The sequence below is a fragment of the Sinocyclocheilus anshuiensis genome, unplaced genomic scaffold, assembly GCF_001515605.1.
Source record: "Sinocyclocheilus anshuiensis isolate Anshui unplaced genomic scaffold, SAMN03320099.WGS_v1.1 scaffold292, whole genome shotgun sequence".
NCBI lineage: Eukaryota > Metazoa > Chordata > Actinopteri > Cypriniformes > Cyprinidae > Sinocyclocheilus > Sinocyclocheilus anshuiensis.
The window spans coordinates 2238898-2255430 of NW_015555757.1; the positions used below are offsets into that span (position 1 = coordinate 2238898).

The 16533-nt window shown below is 35.5% G+C and overlaps 1 protein-coding gene across 1 annotated transcript; it reads left to right on the top strand.

Annotated features, from left to right (window-relative positions):
* Window positions 1–795: 795 nt before the first annotated feature.
* LOC107673912 (stromal cell-derived factor 1-like) lies at window positions 796–6732 on the top strand. Its single transcript, XM_016467728.1, has 4 exons — window positions 796–938; window positions 2489–2606; window positions 4576–4659; window positions 6133–6732. The coding sequence occupies exons 1-4, from the start codon at window positions 872–874 to the stop codon at window positions 6161–6163; spliced, it is 300 nt and encodes a 99-aa protein (XP_016323214.1). The 5' UTR covers window positions 796–871; the 3' UTR covers window positions 6164–6732.
* The last annotated feature ends 9801 nt before the right edge of the window (window positions 6733–16533 follow it).

The following is a 16533-nucleotide window of genomic DNA, read 5'->3' on the forward strand; positions in this document are numbered from 1 at the left end:
AGAACAAGCCGTTTTAGGTAGGCGTGGTTGACTCTTAACTTTTATAAAGAATATCTCTTTGGATTTGAGACTTTAGTCTTTGCAACTTTACAGATCTTCTTTATGCACCAAGAGCTTGTAACGCTCCAAAGAGAAGGGAAAATTTAAATCGCATCATATGACCCTTTTAAGAAATGCAATGCATATGAATTACTATCCTTTTATGATGAATATGTTTTCAATTTCTGAATAATTTTTGTGGGATTTCTGTAAAAATGTCTAGACAGTTCAACTAAGAGGCTGTAAAAAAATCTATTAAAAGACTGAAATTCTTTACAAATTTGGCATAACTAGTGTGACCATGTTTTATTATTATGGAAAAATAAGCACTGAAGCAAAACTGTTCAAAAATATTATTAAATACAAAATAAATAAAAACACCAAATCAAAGTCATTGTGTAACCAACACGTAAAGCATTTTGATGTTGAATCAAATTTTTCTTGAAATGTTTTAAATGTTACATTTCTAAAACTTGACATGTTTTGAACTATATTTATAAAATGTTTTATAAATGCATGATCATGTCATGGGTCACAATATTCATCACCAAACTTCAAATATGACATAAATCATGAATAAAAGAACTGCTTCATTGAAAAAGTGAGTACTTTAATTTGGTTCCAGAAAAGTAATAGAGGCTATCTGTAGGCCTACTGCCAATAGCTGACAAATCATCGTGGGAACACCCACTTTCTCCTTTTGAAGGTGGGGGGATCGGTGGGGGTGTCTGGAGTAGAGCCTGTGCGTAGATTTAACTCAGAGACGCAGTTGCTGCTGTCACAGTTGCTCCTGGATTCTAAATTGTGCGGATCTCTTCTTCACACTGCAAACATGGATCTGAAACTGATCGTAATATTCGCTCTGATGGTGGTCGTCATTCATGCACCGGTTTCAAGCGGTGAGTTATTGTTTAACAGATACTTTGCAAATGTTTACATTATTTTTGCACTGTGCATAAAGCTTAGATGCATGTTTGGTACACTATTTTTGGCGAGATTGCAATCCGTTCATTAAAGACATTCGCAAATACATTTGCAACTATTGCAAACTTCAAAATATTAATGGGTTTTACGTTAACGTGCACCTGTGTGTGAAACGACGCGTATTTCATTGCATTTATGCATTTGCATTTAAAGTGTTTATTAAACTCAAAACGGTTTTATTTATTAGAAATGTAATACCCTACGAGTTGTTGTTTCTAAAACTCACGTGGGTCATTCGCACCAGTTGGTTTTATATTTTAATTTCATGTAACGTACGTGATTTTCCACATATTCCAGATAACAAACTGACACGCATGCGGTCAGGAGGGCAGAAAAGCCGCTGGCACGGCGTTGATTAATGTGTGTATTTGTCGCCCTCTTTGCTTTCTCTTAATTACCCACAAATTAGAGGATAAAACAGAACCGCAGAGATAGCGCCAGTCTTTACTTCAATCGAGCCAGTGCGCGCGGCTCTAACTATGGCTCGAGCGTTTACATGACAATAAGAATAGATTACTAGAGATGTCATTAGCATTTTACAAGTGGACTAACGTGGATAGAGCTCCGTTAAGTCGCAGGTACTTCACACCTCTGGGGGCTTGTGAGTGGGCAATGTCCGTTAAAGTATTTGCGTACGTACGCCGTACAATCTTCACATACAATGTAAAGCTGCTCGAGTTGTGAAGTCTCTGCTTCCTTGAGCGCTAACAGGTCTGAACCAAATGGAACAATAATCCCCGCACTGCCATAACAACTCGCTCGCTTTAATGTGCAAAAATGGGAAAGCTATTGAAATAAAGTATTTACATGCGCGTATACAGCCAGTTTAATCTGCATTTAGTTAAAAATAAAAATAAAGTATTAAAGTATCAGTGCACTAAGCATTTCTCATCAAATGTAAGCACTTGAATTGCTTTATAAATGCACTCTCAAATGTCTCAGTATATACAATTACCCCAGTTTACACCTTATAATATTATAAACTGAATTTAGAAAGCATATTTATTTACAATTAAATGTAAAGAACACAAACTATCACAGCTCTATTATATAATTTAATTTACATTGCTAAAAATTATCAAATAAATCTCTTGTTTTGTAAGTTTTCATAGAAAAGCCATTAGAGGACAACGCATCTTCAGTGTGTCAGCAAATTGTGCTGGTTGTTATTAGAGTGTTGCAATATTGTCTTTGGAGCTAGAATGATTACATAACGGATTTTGAAAATTAACCAAATCTTTTAAGTTTCATTTTTAGTTAAGGATGCTGTTTTCTTTTACAAAGCACATCTGTGGTGTGATCTCAATTAAAATACCAGGCAAAAGTGATTTGCGTTTGTGTACTTTCTCATCAAACTTCATTATTCATCATGATTTTGTCCAATGCTCACATGCACCAAATTAAAAGCATCACAGCAACACCTGAATTGAGTTTCTCTTTCCTTTTTCTCTTAATTCTTCTCCAGCCAAGCCCATTAGCCTGGTAGAGAGATGCTGGTGCCGTTCCACAGTCAACACAGTCCCACAGAGAAGCATTCGCGAGCTCAAGTTCCTCCACACACCAAACTGCCCCTTCCAAGTCATGTGAGTATCTACACTAAACTGTCTCTTTCCGACTCGCTCGGCAGCTCTGCCTCTGATGAGGTGTCTGCCTGACCCAGAAACACATCACTTCACCCAATCAATCTCCAAATACTGAAGGGACACTGAATGGGGCAGGAATTGGTCTCCCCTGTCTGGCATTATACTGTTGGACAGGCTCTCACAATTGCACACATCCAGAGGGAAATGCTATAGGAGGGGGTAGGACCTTTAAGCATGGATGCATTTATATTTTTTACAGGAAAACGGCATTATAGGGGTCCGAAAGAGTTCGTCTTCAAGCTCTTTCTCACACATGTAAAGGACTTAAATTATGTGCTTAGTCACACACCATAGCCTTGCATGCTGATGAGAACTATCCTCCCTGTATGTTTTCACCTCTGTTGAGTGAAGTGTTCAAAACAGCTGCTTTTATTTGGATTTTTAACAAAGATTAATGGCAGTGCCGTGTCAAATTCCATTACAAACCTCGCTTATTTTCCATACCATTAATGCTCACCAGGGTGTAAACAAAGACTTAAACTGTGTCAAATGGTCAGCGAAATAAAACAGCTGGTCATACTCAAAATTCACAAAACGGCCAACGATTGACACAAAAGACAAAGACAAAGCCCTGGAGAGTAGATCAGAACCTGATTCCCAGAGCTCAAGAACTCTTGATACTTCAAATCTGCATTGATGAGTGATGCTGGTAACACTATCTACCAGTGTTTGCTGTTGGCCTTGGCTTGCTGTGAAGTAATTACTACCTGCTGTTCGCAGTCCAGACCCTCTCAAACTCCTGCTGACTAGATCGAGATAGAGCAACAAATGCCAGGCCCTGATAAACTGCTGCTACTTCAAAAGAGTCAGCTAACCAAATTAGAGGAGATCCATGAATTAGAGATACGAACTGATTACTTTAAATGATACAGATATGATGATGGTGGACACATTCTTTAAAAGCTAACCTCGTCTCTGAACAATGTTCTCATCTTCATGAAATTTTCAAAGATTTATATTATGTAGTGCCATTAGTTTGTGGGACCTTTAGGAATGTTTTACTCACAGGATTATGAGAAGGACAACAAATAACAGCTGCAAGTTCAGCAGAACATTTGAGTGTGTGACGAGCTATAATATTTGCCAGAAACCCCAGGTTTAAAGAGATTAATTTCTTAGAAAGCATTTATAGCAACAACACAGATAACCAAAGCAGACCCAAAATTGTATTAATAATAATAGTAATAATAAATTATTATTATCCTATTCAACTACAATGATTTTCTTTAAAAAAGTAATAACTGATTTTCAATATTGAAATACAAATACAATCTTGTAGTACTAAAATATTAATTTTTATATTAAGTAATGTCAAGCTTAACTTGATTTGATCTTATATTGCTAAAACATTTTTATTGTTATTTTTTATTATTAAAACCCAAAAATGACATTTGAACCTGATTCGGTTTTACTTTACATAGGAAAGAGTTTAATGATTTGTTTGTGTCAGTTGTAGCCAATTGAAAACAAATGGTTCACCTGTGCTGACAAGACACCTACAATCTAATCTTTTTGCTGAGAGCTACAAGGAAGAGTTTGATAACAATCTGACAATCTGTTAAGACCTGTAGGGAAGACGGGAACGCAAATGCAGAAAAAGAGTACTCAGGGTGATGAGAGATTGCAGTGTAATATCACTTACTAGAGAGAGGAGTGACTGAGAACTAACTGCTTGGCTGAGTTTGAATGCACAACTGTTCTGCTATTGTATGGCTGATGCTGACTATGGGGTTTCTATTGTACTGCATTCAAAATCTACTCACAATGGGCCCTTGTAGCTTTATACTTAGTAATGATTGATTTCTTATACTGCAATCTGAATGTCTAAAAAGTTCAAAATTCAGCACCAAGATATCATATCTATATATTCAAATAACATATAATGAAAACTTGCATTTTTCCCCTGCAGTGCCAAACTGAAGAACAACAAGGAGGTGTGCATTAACCCAGAGACCAAATGGCTGCAACAGTACCTGAAGAATGCCATGAACAAGTAAGGAAACCCTCTTGACAAATAGGAGCGGAGAAATGGGATAGGAAATACAGGGTCTTGTTCTCAAATGCATCATGAATGGCCTTACAGAGTCACTTTTATTCCAGTTAACCAAACTATAATTACTTTATCCCAGATGAAATGGTGCACTGAATCAAATATAGTTTATGTAATAGTCTCTGCTGACAAAAAGTCACCCATACATTAAAACACTGGTCTTTCTCGTTTCTCACATATCTCTACATGCTCATGAAAGCCATTTCCAGTTTGTTTCTCAGATTTCTTTTGATTGTTTCTGTCCGCTTATAGTGCTCTGAAATATTTATCTTAAGTTGATGTGCAAGATTAGCAGCTACTGCCGAGCAAATGAAAAACATGTTCGGGCTTTGTGGCCTTGCCTTAATAGTTGCTCCGCTGATCTTTATCGTAAACGTCTAAACAAAGCAAAACAAGCTTTTGTTGTACTGAATCATGAGAAGAAAGACATTTTCCCACATCTGATCATGAGCTTGATGTATTAGATCAGGGGACTGGTTGCCTTCGTCTTTCATTTCACTGCCAGCTGTAAGATTGTCATGCACACTCACTGAATTTGGGGTGGCCAATATAAAAGGACTTATGGATGTATGGCAAACCAGTAGCTGGTACTGTTATTGGTGTGTTTGTACCTGTTAAACAGTAATCACTGTCTAAGGGACAGAAAAGTGTAAACGGTCCGGTCTGCACAACAAAACACTCATAGCCAGAGATGAATGATGGCTCCTTGGGGCTGAACACCCATGAATGGCCGCTAGATGCTAATGAGCACATACTCTGCGGTCATAAGTACAGCTCAATAAGGGAAAAAGGAAGTTGTACATCTGCAGGTAGTGAGGGAGGTTGCTGCCATCTGCAACACCTCTGGTCAGTGAGCCACAGAACAGATCCATCAGCTTAGACATTCTGGTCATGTGACTCATATAAACTTGAAAAAAAAGTTGAAGTGTGTAATTAAAAAAAACACACCCGTCAAACCTAATATACTGAGACAACTGTAAGTAAGCCCTTTTAGGCCAAATTAGCAAATAAATAAATAAACAAATTTTTTTTTTCCATTAAACAATCATTATTCAGTTTGGTGACATAAGTGGCTCAAACATTACACGATACTCATTGAAAATAGAGGATTTTTCATGGTTTCTGGGTGCTTTTTTTTTTTTTAACAAATTGCCGCTTCAGCACAATTAAAGCTAACAGCATGCAGTTACTAATAGAAATTGCCTATAAAAGTACAGAAAGGTCTGTTACATTCTTGCCAGAAGCAAAATTTAGGTTTATTGTTGTAATAACTGTGGAGATTCATGCTATTTAAAAATGTCCTGCTTCTCTTAACAAGTTATGAACACATTTAATTAAAATAAATAGTCATTACATTCTCCAGCATTACGGTATGACAGTTTTCTCATTCTGATGTTTTGCTTCTCTTCACTGCAGAATGAAAAAAGCCCAACAACAGCAGAGCTAAGAAGTCTGCCAGATGACAAGAGAATCTGACAGCCCACCGTCACAGATATGTACCATATAGTCCTCTGGCATGCTCGCTGACCCAGCACTTAACCTGCCAAATATGCATCCCCATTAAATTACCACCAGACCATCATCGCCATCCATGTAGTCTCCTCTGTTAGCGCCAAGTGCAATTATATATGTATGACTGTGTTTTTTTTACGTATGATATGTATATACAATGTTTTTTATATATCGTCTTAAAAACAGTAAAGAGATATTTTTGGAGTCGTGTTTGCTCCGTGTTTGTTGTGTTATGTTGGGTTAGGCAGAACGGCATTGAGATGCTGAGGTATTTTGGAGCAAACATTCAAAACTCTGAAATATATTTTAATCTCAGATGTAAAAGAATATGTGACTTCACATTAGCAGGACTGAAGTTCTGACAACTCATATGCATGCAAGTGCTTTGACAGAAAAATAAGGGCATTGATTTTCAACTATTTCGTTATGTATTTTACTAGTTCATAACTTAGATATCTGTAACAGCATAAACTGCATGTAAAAGTTATATGGCATATAAAAAAAGAGTCACTTGTTTTTATTCTTGGAAAGGCAGGGTTACTTTGCAAAACAAACATGAACAATTACCCAAATGGTTTTTGAATGACTTTATGTAATAGGCTTAATGGAAGGCATTCGAACACCGATAGAAAGTATTTTGCAATGTTCTGCAGATACCAAAACATCTGTGCTTGCAAATGTTAATTGACAGATCAGAGTGTGCGTAAGGAGCTTGGTGTCACAACATACCAAATGTTGCTCCACGTTCAGCAGAGTTATGTCATGAACAGAGACATTAGAGACATCGGTTAACAAAGAAAAAAGAGGTTAGTGAATTTAAAGCAGTGTTCTGCAAGTACTAACGAGTCAATTCATTCATTCAATGATGAAAAACTGAATTTAAAGCATGGTAGGCCTGATAATCTTTAAAAAAAAATAACAGCAGTGTTAGTGGAACATCTGAAGTAGACCTTGAGGCAGAACTAATTGATGAAATGACTACCTATATATAACAATGCACTTTATAACCCCTTGTGACATTGACAAAAAAAAAAAAAAAAAAGATTTCTGTAACAGCATAAACTGCATGTAAAAGTTATATGGCATATAAAAAAAGAGTCACTTGTTTTTATTCTTGGAAAGGCAGGGTTACTTTGCAAAACAAACATGAACAATTACCCAAATGGTTTTTGAATGACTTTATGTAATAGGCTTAATGGAAGGCATTCGAACACCGATAGAAAGTATTTTGCAATGTTCTGCAGATACCAAAACATCTGTGCTTGCAAATGTTAATTGACAGATCAGAGTGTGCGTAAGGAGCTTGGTGTCACAACATACCAAATGTTGCTCCACGTTCAGCAGAGTTATGTCATGAACAGAGACATTAGAGACATCGGTTAACAAAGAAAAAAGAGGTTAGTGAATTTAAAGCAGTGTTCTGCAAGTACTAACGAGTCAATTCATTCATTCAATGATGAAAAACTGAATTTAAAGCATGGTAGGCCTGATAATCTTTAAAAAAAAATAACAGCAGTGTTAGTGGAACATCTGAAGTAGACCTTGAGGCAGAACTAATTGATGAAATGACTACCTATATATAACAATGCACTTTATAACCCCTTGTGACATTGACAAAAAAAAAAAAAAAGATTCTGAATGACACCCATTACATAGTGAATAGTTCTAGTGCCTAATGTTTTCTGTGTTTAGACGTAGTTATGACTGTATTGCTGTAAATTTATTAAACATCTATCTTCAGCATCATATATTTTTTTTTATTTTGAGTGGGTTTATTTTATATTTTTTTGGAATATTTGACAACTATGTTTAAGAACAGTCAGATTGATTATTCAGTTAAACACCAACAGCAGCTGAATAACTGATATGTATAATAATAAATATGTCAATAGATACATTTAAAAAACTAAAACAATTTATAAATATCTGATTTTGAAATCGAGGCACAAAAAAATTTAACCAGAAAAGACATCTCAAGTGAAAAATTAATCAAGAATTTTCAACACCTAAGTGTGTCTCATGTTACCCTTGGACAACTGTTTTGTCTAGGAATACACATAATGTGAACACCAAACATATGGCAAAGTATGTCAATGCCTTGTACCTCTCCAAAGAAAATTAGTGTATGGAATTTGTTACATTACTGCCAATTTCATAATGTTGAGCCGTTAAAAGAACCAGACCTCACAAACACAACCCTGAGGCACAAAATCTATAAGGAAACATAATGCCTCTATATACTCTGTGCCTCCACAGGAGTCTGTGTACAGGATGAGGGGTTATAGCCCCACTGCCAGTACAGTACATCTTGCAAAAATATCATGCACTCTTTGAAAAGGGCCATTTCAGAATGTGGTTAAAGCCATATTATTCATGAATATTTTTCAACATTTAGAAAATGAAAACAGACACAAAGCTTTTCTCACTCAAAATGTCCCAATGCGGTGATGCCAATAAATAAACCATTTCCAGGATTAAATGGAAAAACTAAGGGTAGCTATTTTGTATATATATATTCCATCAAATTGCCAATATTCTCAACACTGTAACATAAGTAACTGTAGCATATACCGTCCTTCCACTCATTTTTCCCACTTAATGTGAAGATTACTTCTGTGTGAATGGCAGCTTAAAGCACATCTGTTGTTCTTTCTTTTGTAAGTTTGTATATTGACTTGATTTAATCCCTTACATGTTGATTTTGAAATAAATCATTATGAAGAATTCTGTATGAAGTTTTACTAATGGATGCGTATGAACATCAGTCATGTCAACTGTTATTTGTTTCACACCAAGAGAAAAAAGGGTCACCTGTCACCTATATGTCTCAAACAATTAGAATCTAGATGTTAAATGAGGAAAAGGGAAATTAAGATTTCAAATGAGAATTGCAGGAAGACTCAAAATTCACACCTTGAATTCACACAGCTCTTATAAATAATCCTGGCAGCACTTTTTAGATTTACATGAGACACTGAATGACTTTTCACCTGTCCAAACATCCACTGAGGTTTGGTGTAAAATAAAATATTTGCCTTGTACATTTTATAAGGTGTCATATTCAATTTCCCTTAAAAACGGAAAAAGAACCCCAATAAAAACCAAACTGTACCCTTACTCTCAGAAGAAATAATCTCATGCACAGCAGGGGAAATTCAGTCATATTACAACTTAGTATAGCTGTCAAAATCAATATTCACAAATAAGGGCAAAATAAACTAATATTGCTAGTCATAAAATCTGGTACATAGCTGTTATGGAAGACGTATGCTCTGATATGGTGCAAAAGAGATTAAATCAAGTTTATATTTGAGGTACTAATTCAAAACAGAAATTTAACTGACAATAGAATAGTATAAAAGTAAATTTGCATAAAATGTATACCTCATGTATAAGGTTACATTGGTTCAATGTTTCTAATACTTACAAAACAGATACTTTAAGCAAATTAATAATGAAATTATTAATCAAATTACCACATATAACTGATTTTAAAAAGACAAAGGGAATGCGTGACTAAACAATATTATTTGAGATATGTTTATGAAAACTGTAGAATGATAAATGACCAAAAAAGATGACATATGTAAATTGTATAAATTGTTTGTTTAAGTCAAAGATGTAGAACATAAGCCAAAACGAGAAACATCACAGTATCTTTGTTATCATTATAGTAAATAAAAGTTTCAGAGTGAAGTGGACAATTAGAAGTTTCGGTTCAACATAACTTCTGACACCAATTTCACAAAAGCCACAAGCAGCTACTTAAAGGCTAAATTTGATGTTTCTAAAAGGTAATACTAGTTGTATGAAGTCTCCAGAGGTGAGCTGATCGATTCAGCAGAGGATGAATTGAATGAAAAGTTTTCAATTGAAAATACAGAAACTCAAGGTTGCCTGAGCAACCGCATGTAAGAATAATACACCAAGCTGCTTTGGACGAGCTTGAAAATTAGGACACTTACAGTTAAAATTGAGAAAATTGCTTTCACAGACTTCATGATGAAATCAGGGGTAAAAATAAATAACGTCCTTCACAGAAGCCAAAGGAATTATTAAACCAAAAGGAATGTCATTCTGGGCACTTTCACAAAACTTGAAATCCCATGCACAGTGAAAGCATGCAACTTTATTAACAAGCATGTAAGATTATTATTCAAACAGTCATTGTGTGGTAAACTTTGACACACTTTTATTTACAACAACCTTTTTTTAAGATCTACAGTCTAAAATGACATTGTGTAAAACTGTTTGAGGATGCCACATTTTATAACCTGTCTTCAACTATGTGGAATGAGTTACAGTATTCAAACAGAAAGCTACAAAGATATCATCAACCAGATCAGTGGTTTGTGTTGCTGTGAAGACAGATATGACATGAATTATGAGTGTCAGTTTATCTTCACCGCAGGGCATAAAGAATGTACTTCAAAATGTGATACAAATGTTGTTGCCTTAAGTATACATATATATTTACCTATTTAAAACTGCTGTTTTTCCCACTGATTAAGTCTCAAGAGAGCACAGAACAATCAGTCACTCTGAACACAAATGAAAATTTGAATGCACAGAACAAAGTTTAGTGAAACAAAAACAAAACGCTGTAAAAACTTTTTTAAAGGGGTCATATGATGTTGCTAAAAAGAACATTATTTTGTGTATTTGGTGTAGTGAAATGTGTTTATGCGGTTTAAGGTTCAAAAAACACATTATTTTCCACATACTGTACATTATTGTTTCTCCTCTATGCCCCGCCTCGAACGCGTCGATTTTTACAAAGCTCATCGGTCTGAAAAGCAAGGTGTGCTGTGATTGGCCAGCTATCCAGTGTGTAGAGTGAGCAGAGGCGGCGGGCTTGAGGATGGCGCGGCCGGCGGATTCGACGAAGGAACGTCCGGAGGGCTTGCAGCAACCACATGTGACGACCCCGGGCTGGAGAAAAGTATAAAATGTTTTTACAATCTATATATCAATAAATATCTGGAGAGAAAAAAAACACTGCACCGACAACCACTGAACTCACTGCCAGTTAATCAACAAATACTCACATGCATCTTGTCTGAAATATTCATTAAAAAGCTTTTAGTGCCATCTAAACATTTGTACTCTATTTGGAGGAAGGGAATATATTATACAAGTTCAAAGAAACAAAAAGTGTGTCTGTTTTACAAAGTGATCACCAGCAAGCTTTTAGCTTTGCTAATTTCCAGTTCCTGTAACTTTGTGACCTCACAAAACAAGCAGGAAAAGACTCAGTTACAGTAACATGTAATTGATAATATAATATTTTGTCAATATTATTACTGAAAGTTATTAGAAAGGTTTTTGTGAGTATGATCTGGAATTATTACAAAAAAAGAAAGAGGTATAATGCTAAAAATTATTTATACATTTCCCTCATTCAGATCAGTGATAGGTCACAGCGGTTAATTCTCATAGGGTTTCTGCGTCAACCCCTGCATTACATTTTGTCTAATCTTTGAAATTGCTTGAAACCCCCTCTAATTCGCTCCCCAGGGGACGAACAGCAAGGACTACTGCACTTTCTCATCACAATCTCTCTGAAGTTGTACGATGTGGCCTATGGCCATTTAACTTACTCCATATCCTTGCCTTATTGCAAGCATGTGCTCAAATACTTACACAAGTTTGTGCGACAATCACCAAGTCACAATCCACCAGGGGATTGCGGCGCATTGGCAAGCACTCGTTGTTTCTGTATCTGATGACCCTTTATGATACAGCATGCAAACGCTTTCCCTCAAAAGGGCAATAATGATTCCGGAATGGCTCTGTTTGAAACTTTTCCTGATTATACATAGCTGAAAGCCCAGTTAATGCCTTTAATTGTGCTCACAATGGACAGAACCTACAGAGACATAAATCAATTCTAGAAGGAAATAATTCTGCCGAATTTCTCGAGGGAAGCGCAACAATTGAACAGTGTTCTTATACATAATAACATCTGCAGAGTTCTTCAAAATATGATAAAAACAGCCCCCTGTGGTTGATTTTACTATGTTTTTCATGTGTTAAGGCGGGAGGATATTAGATTTAATGCCACACATTTTCATAGTATAGCCAAGGGTCCGAGGGATTATACACTTCTAGGCTCCAACAAGGGTGAACACAGAGGTTGGCGAGAGGTCTGAGCAGCAGACAAAGCAATGCACAGCCAGATTCTTTTGGAGTGACTCAGGCTCTGATGGAGGCTCCCCATCCTCCAACCACGTGAAATCCCTCTTTCAGATGGCTGGTGTTCTTTTTGATCACAGATATTCACAAGACAATAGACACTAGACTATTTCATGCGGTGAAGTGACCAATAGAAAATAATTTCTCTGGGGGCTAACGAGGCGTGACGGGGGCCTGTTTTTGCTTCCCCTCCACACTTTATGCTAAAAAAATTATGTTGAGGAAGCCATGTTGAAGTAAGAAATAATTTTCTATTATTCATTTATTCATTTGATAGTACTTAATTACTAGCGGTAAGACACAGAATACAGTCTTAAGATATCATGACTCAAAATCACAGAGGTCACATCCAACAGTGAGGCGCTAGGTGACTAAACCACTTAACCACTTTGACTAGACTAAGTAACAGTGGTCTTATGTGATTTTTGAAACTTTATCTGAGGCACTTTTAACTAATTAGAATCAGAAACAGGCAAGAATTTTATTCTAAAGTCACATTTGCCTGTGTGAGTGTATATGATGTAACACAGTAACACTTCACAAAAAGGTTAAATTTGTTAACACTGGTTTATACGTTAGGTATCACAAACCAGCAATGAACAATTTTACAGCAATTATTTACTACTGTTCAAACATTTGGGGTTGGTAAGATTTTTTAAATGTTTTTTATGCTCACCAAGGCTGCATTTATTTGACCAAAATACAGTAAAAATAGCAATACTTTTAAACATTACAATTTACAGTTTTACATTTTACATTTTAATAGGTTTTAAAATGCTATGTATTCCTGTGATTACTTTTTAAAAGCCATTATTCCAGTCTTCAGTGTAACATGATCTTTCTAAAATAATTGGTGCTCAAGAAACATTTCTTACTATCAGTGTTGTGCTGCTTAATACTTTTGTGGAAACCAGGATACATTTTTTCAGGATTTTTTGATGAATAGAAAGTGAAGAAGTACAGGTTTTTTGTAACCTATGCCATTATGCCATTTCTGTCACTTTTGATCAATTCCATGCATCCTTCTTACATAAAAATAACAACTTCTTTCAAAAAAGAAAGTCTTACTGACCCCAAAAATGTGAATAGCAGTGTGGATTATTGTTAATGTATTAAATATATTAATATTAATATATCATTGTTCATTGTTAATTAATGTATGTTCATAATAAATTATCTAATGTTAAATTTCTTTTCATTAAAAATGCTATTAGCTTATGAACATTAACCTAGAATAATAAATGATTAATAAAACACATTTTAATAGTCAGTTACTGATACCTAATGAATGAAGCAATGTCAGAAAATTTTACCTTTTTGTAAAATGTTAAAATATGGTAATTTTGATACAGAGCAGAACAGCCAGAATGTGGCCCAAAGTGGTAATAGCCTGAAGGCTTACAAAAGTTTGCATTCATTCATAACAGCACTGAAATGGAAAAAGTATTGACACTTACAACCAAGCTTTTCTAAATCTATGCTGTAGACAATGGGACAGCATAATAAACACAAAGGCCAGAGGATATTATCTGTCTTATTCAAGTTAAACTTATGCACAACCCGCCAAACTCAAATTTTCGGATTCCCTCAGGTTTTGAAAAAAGAGACCCTGAAGCTGTGACAGTGACACAATACAAAATGTGATGTTCAGCCCATTCAAAATGTCTGGGGATTAGTGCAGATGGAATTAAATTAAGATGACAGATGAGAAACATATAAGAACATGATAGACTGGAACATTAGTTTCATAATAGATCTAATTACATATATTTCATTAGTTTCATTATTACACTTTTCAGTCTTTATATCAGGGCTGCTGCTGAGGAGACGTATGAGTGTTTGGTTTTTCTAACTGAAATGGCCAAATAGTGTTGAGTTTCTTTATTTTGGAGTGATATTAATCAACAGATGTACGAGAAGCCAAGTTGGGTCAGGGTTGTACTGGCACAAACATACTTATGTAATCATGCATATAGCTGTTGATCAGCTCCTCTATGCAGGTATCAGTTGTGAAACTCCGGGCTGATCCTAATGAAATTCCTCTGGATCAACAAAACGGTTAAATCCACAAAAGGAACTTTACACTGCTTTAGCACTGCTAAAACTGGGAAATGTCTGAATGGCAGACAGTTGGAAAAGGGAAAGTGCAGGGCCAGTGATAATTTGTAGTTTTATTGAAGTGAGCTATTCTGGGAAGAAATGGAAATGGGCTGCTGTACATAGTCTTGCTTTACACATGTAAAGGATTATAAAAGAGAGAGGAAAGTAAATGTAAGAAGTATTGGATGAAGAGTAAAAATAAAATAAAATCTACCAGCAAGGGCTAGCTTGTTAATCCAACATGTAAACAAGCCAAACTAAAAAAAGAACCAAATCTTTATTTAACCATGCAGTTAAACCTCTGCATGCACTCTAACCACCTTGGTAAACTTGGTACTGTAATATACATCTAAACATGTCTCATCTCTAATCTTTTACAATTAAGATGTCTTTTCATAGAGTAACAGAGATGTACTGTTGAGGACATAAAACGGTTACATATGGAGAGTTTTCAACAAAAACACTACCCTGATACCTCAGTTTAATATGACCTGAGTCCATTGTATAACTAATAGATAGAAACAAACTACTGGTAAACCTTTTACGTCCTTCACTTTTGGCTATCATTCATGCTCTACTGTGCATTCAGCATTTTAACAGACACACTGATTAGTTTTCAGATACACCATGTATTCATTACATACAGACACAAGCCAAATGGATTACGCAATCAAGCATTTTAATATGATGGGCTGCTTTCTTCAAGGTGCATGCGTCTTTTTTATGTTGAAGCCAAAGACAACAAAATTGATTCCTTAAAGCGTGGAACTGCGTAATAAAACAAGCTTTTGAGGTACATAACAGTATGTATTATTGTGATCGGACAGATAAGAACACCTTTTTGGTTTTCTTTTGAGCACTTTGCACGTTCACAAATTCTCAGAAAGTATTGTTTTTTTCTGTCACAATATTGAAATGATCTACCATGATGGTTCATCATACATCTGCTTTCACATTTCAAATGCACTTGTAATGCGTTGTAAGGTTGTAATTTAATTTTAATTTTGATTTAGTAACTTTTCCAAAGTCTGATTTCATTTTTCTAAATTTCACGAATAGTATAAACTGTTTTGTATATAAATCACCTCAGTTTCATGTTCGGCACTGCTTTAAGTTGCATTTTGCTGTAACAATTACTTTGTCAATTGTTTATTAACTGTCATTATATTGTGACCAAAAAACTCTCTCCATGATTGAATCTACATAGCAAAAAGATGTGGGGTCAAAGGCCACATTAAAATCCCCCAGATGGCTGTCCACATAATAACCCCTACATTTTTACATTGAATCTGACAGTGTGGACTAATGGCACAGGTTCAAACAGAATACACTGGCAATACTGCTGTAAAGAACTGCACTCCTTTTCTAGTGTTTCACCAACAAACCTCAATGAAATGTGTTATAAGGCTGCAGAAATGGTTCTTTCTCAACACATTCTCATTGTTAAGAAACCCCATGAGGCTTATAGCAAGTCAATGAGAACTTTGCCTTACAAACTGTCAAATGTTCCAAGGAAATCCTATTTGTTATCACAAATCAATGGTAAAGCCAAACCACACAACTAAACAGTTTTTTTGAGTGAGTAACAGACAGAAACAATTGTCCAGATGAAAAGTGTTTTGAAGTGGAACATCCCAAAGAAGGCCAATCAAAATAGAGAATCAAATACATTTTCTTTAGTCCTACAAATATATGGCAGACCATAGTGCTGTTTCACCATGACACCATCACAAAAATCGTGTATTATGCTTCACATGCACAAATATTGGTAAAATCATTAGGGATTTTGTATACAGAAATCACTAACATGCTTTAACACTTTTTTTCTGCTTACACAATTGAAAGCATGCACATGCAGAACACACTCATGCAAAAACATGAGTGTCTGAAGAAACAGCCTGCAGATGTTTTAGTCTTTCATCGCTTCCTGCCCCATTGAGACGCCACCAGGTTTCCAGGCCCTAATTAAAAGGTAATTGAGTTGGACCAGTTAAGATCTACCTAACCACT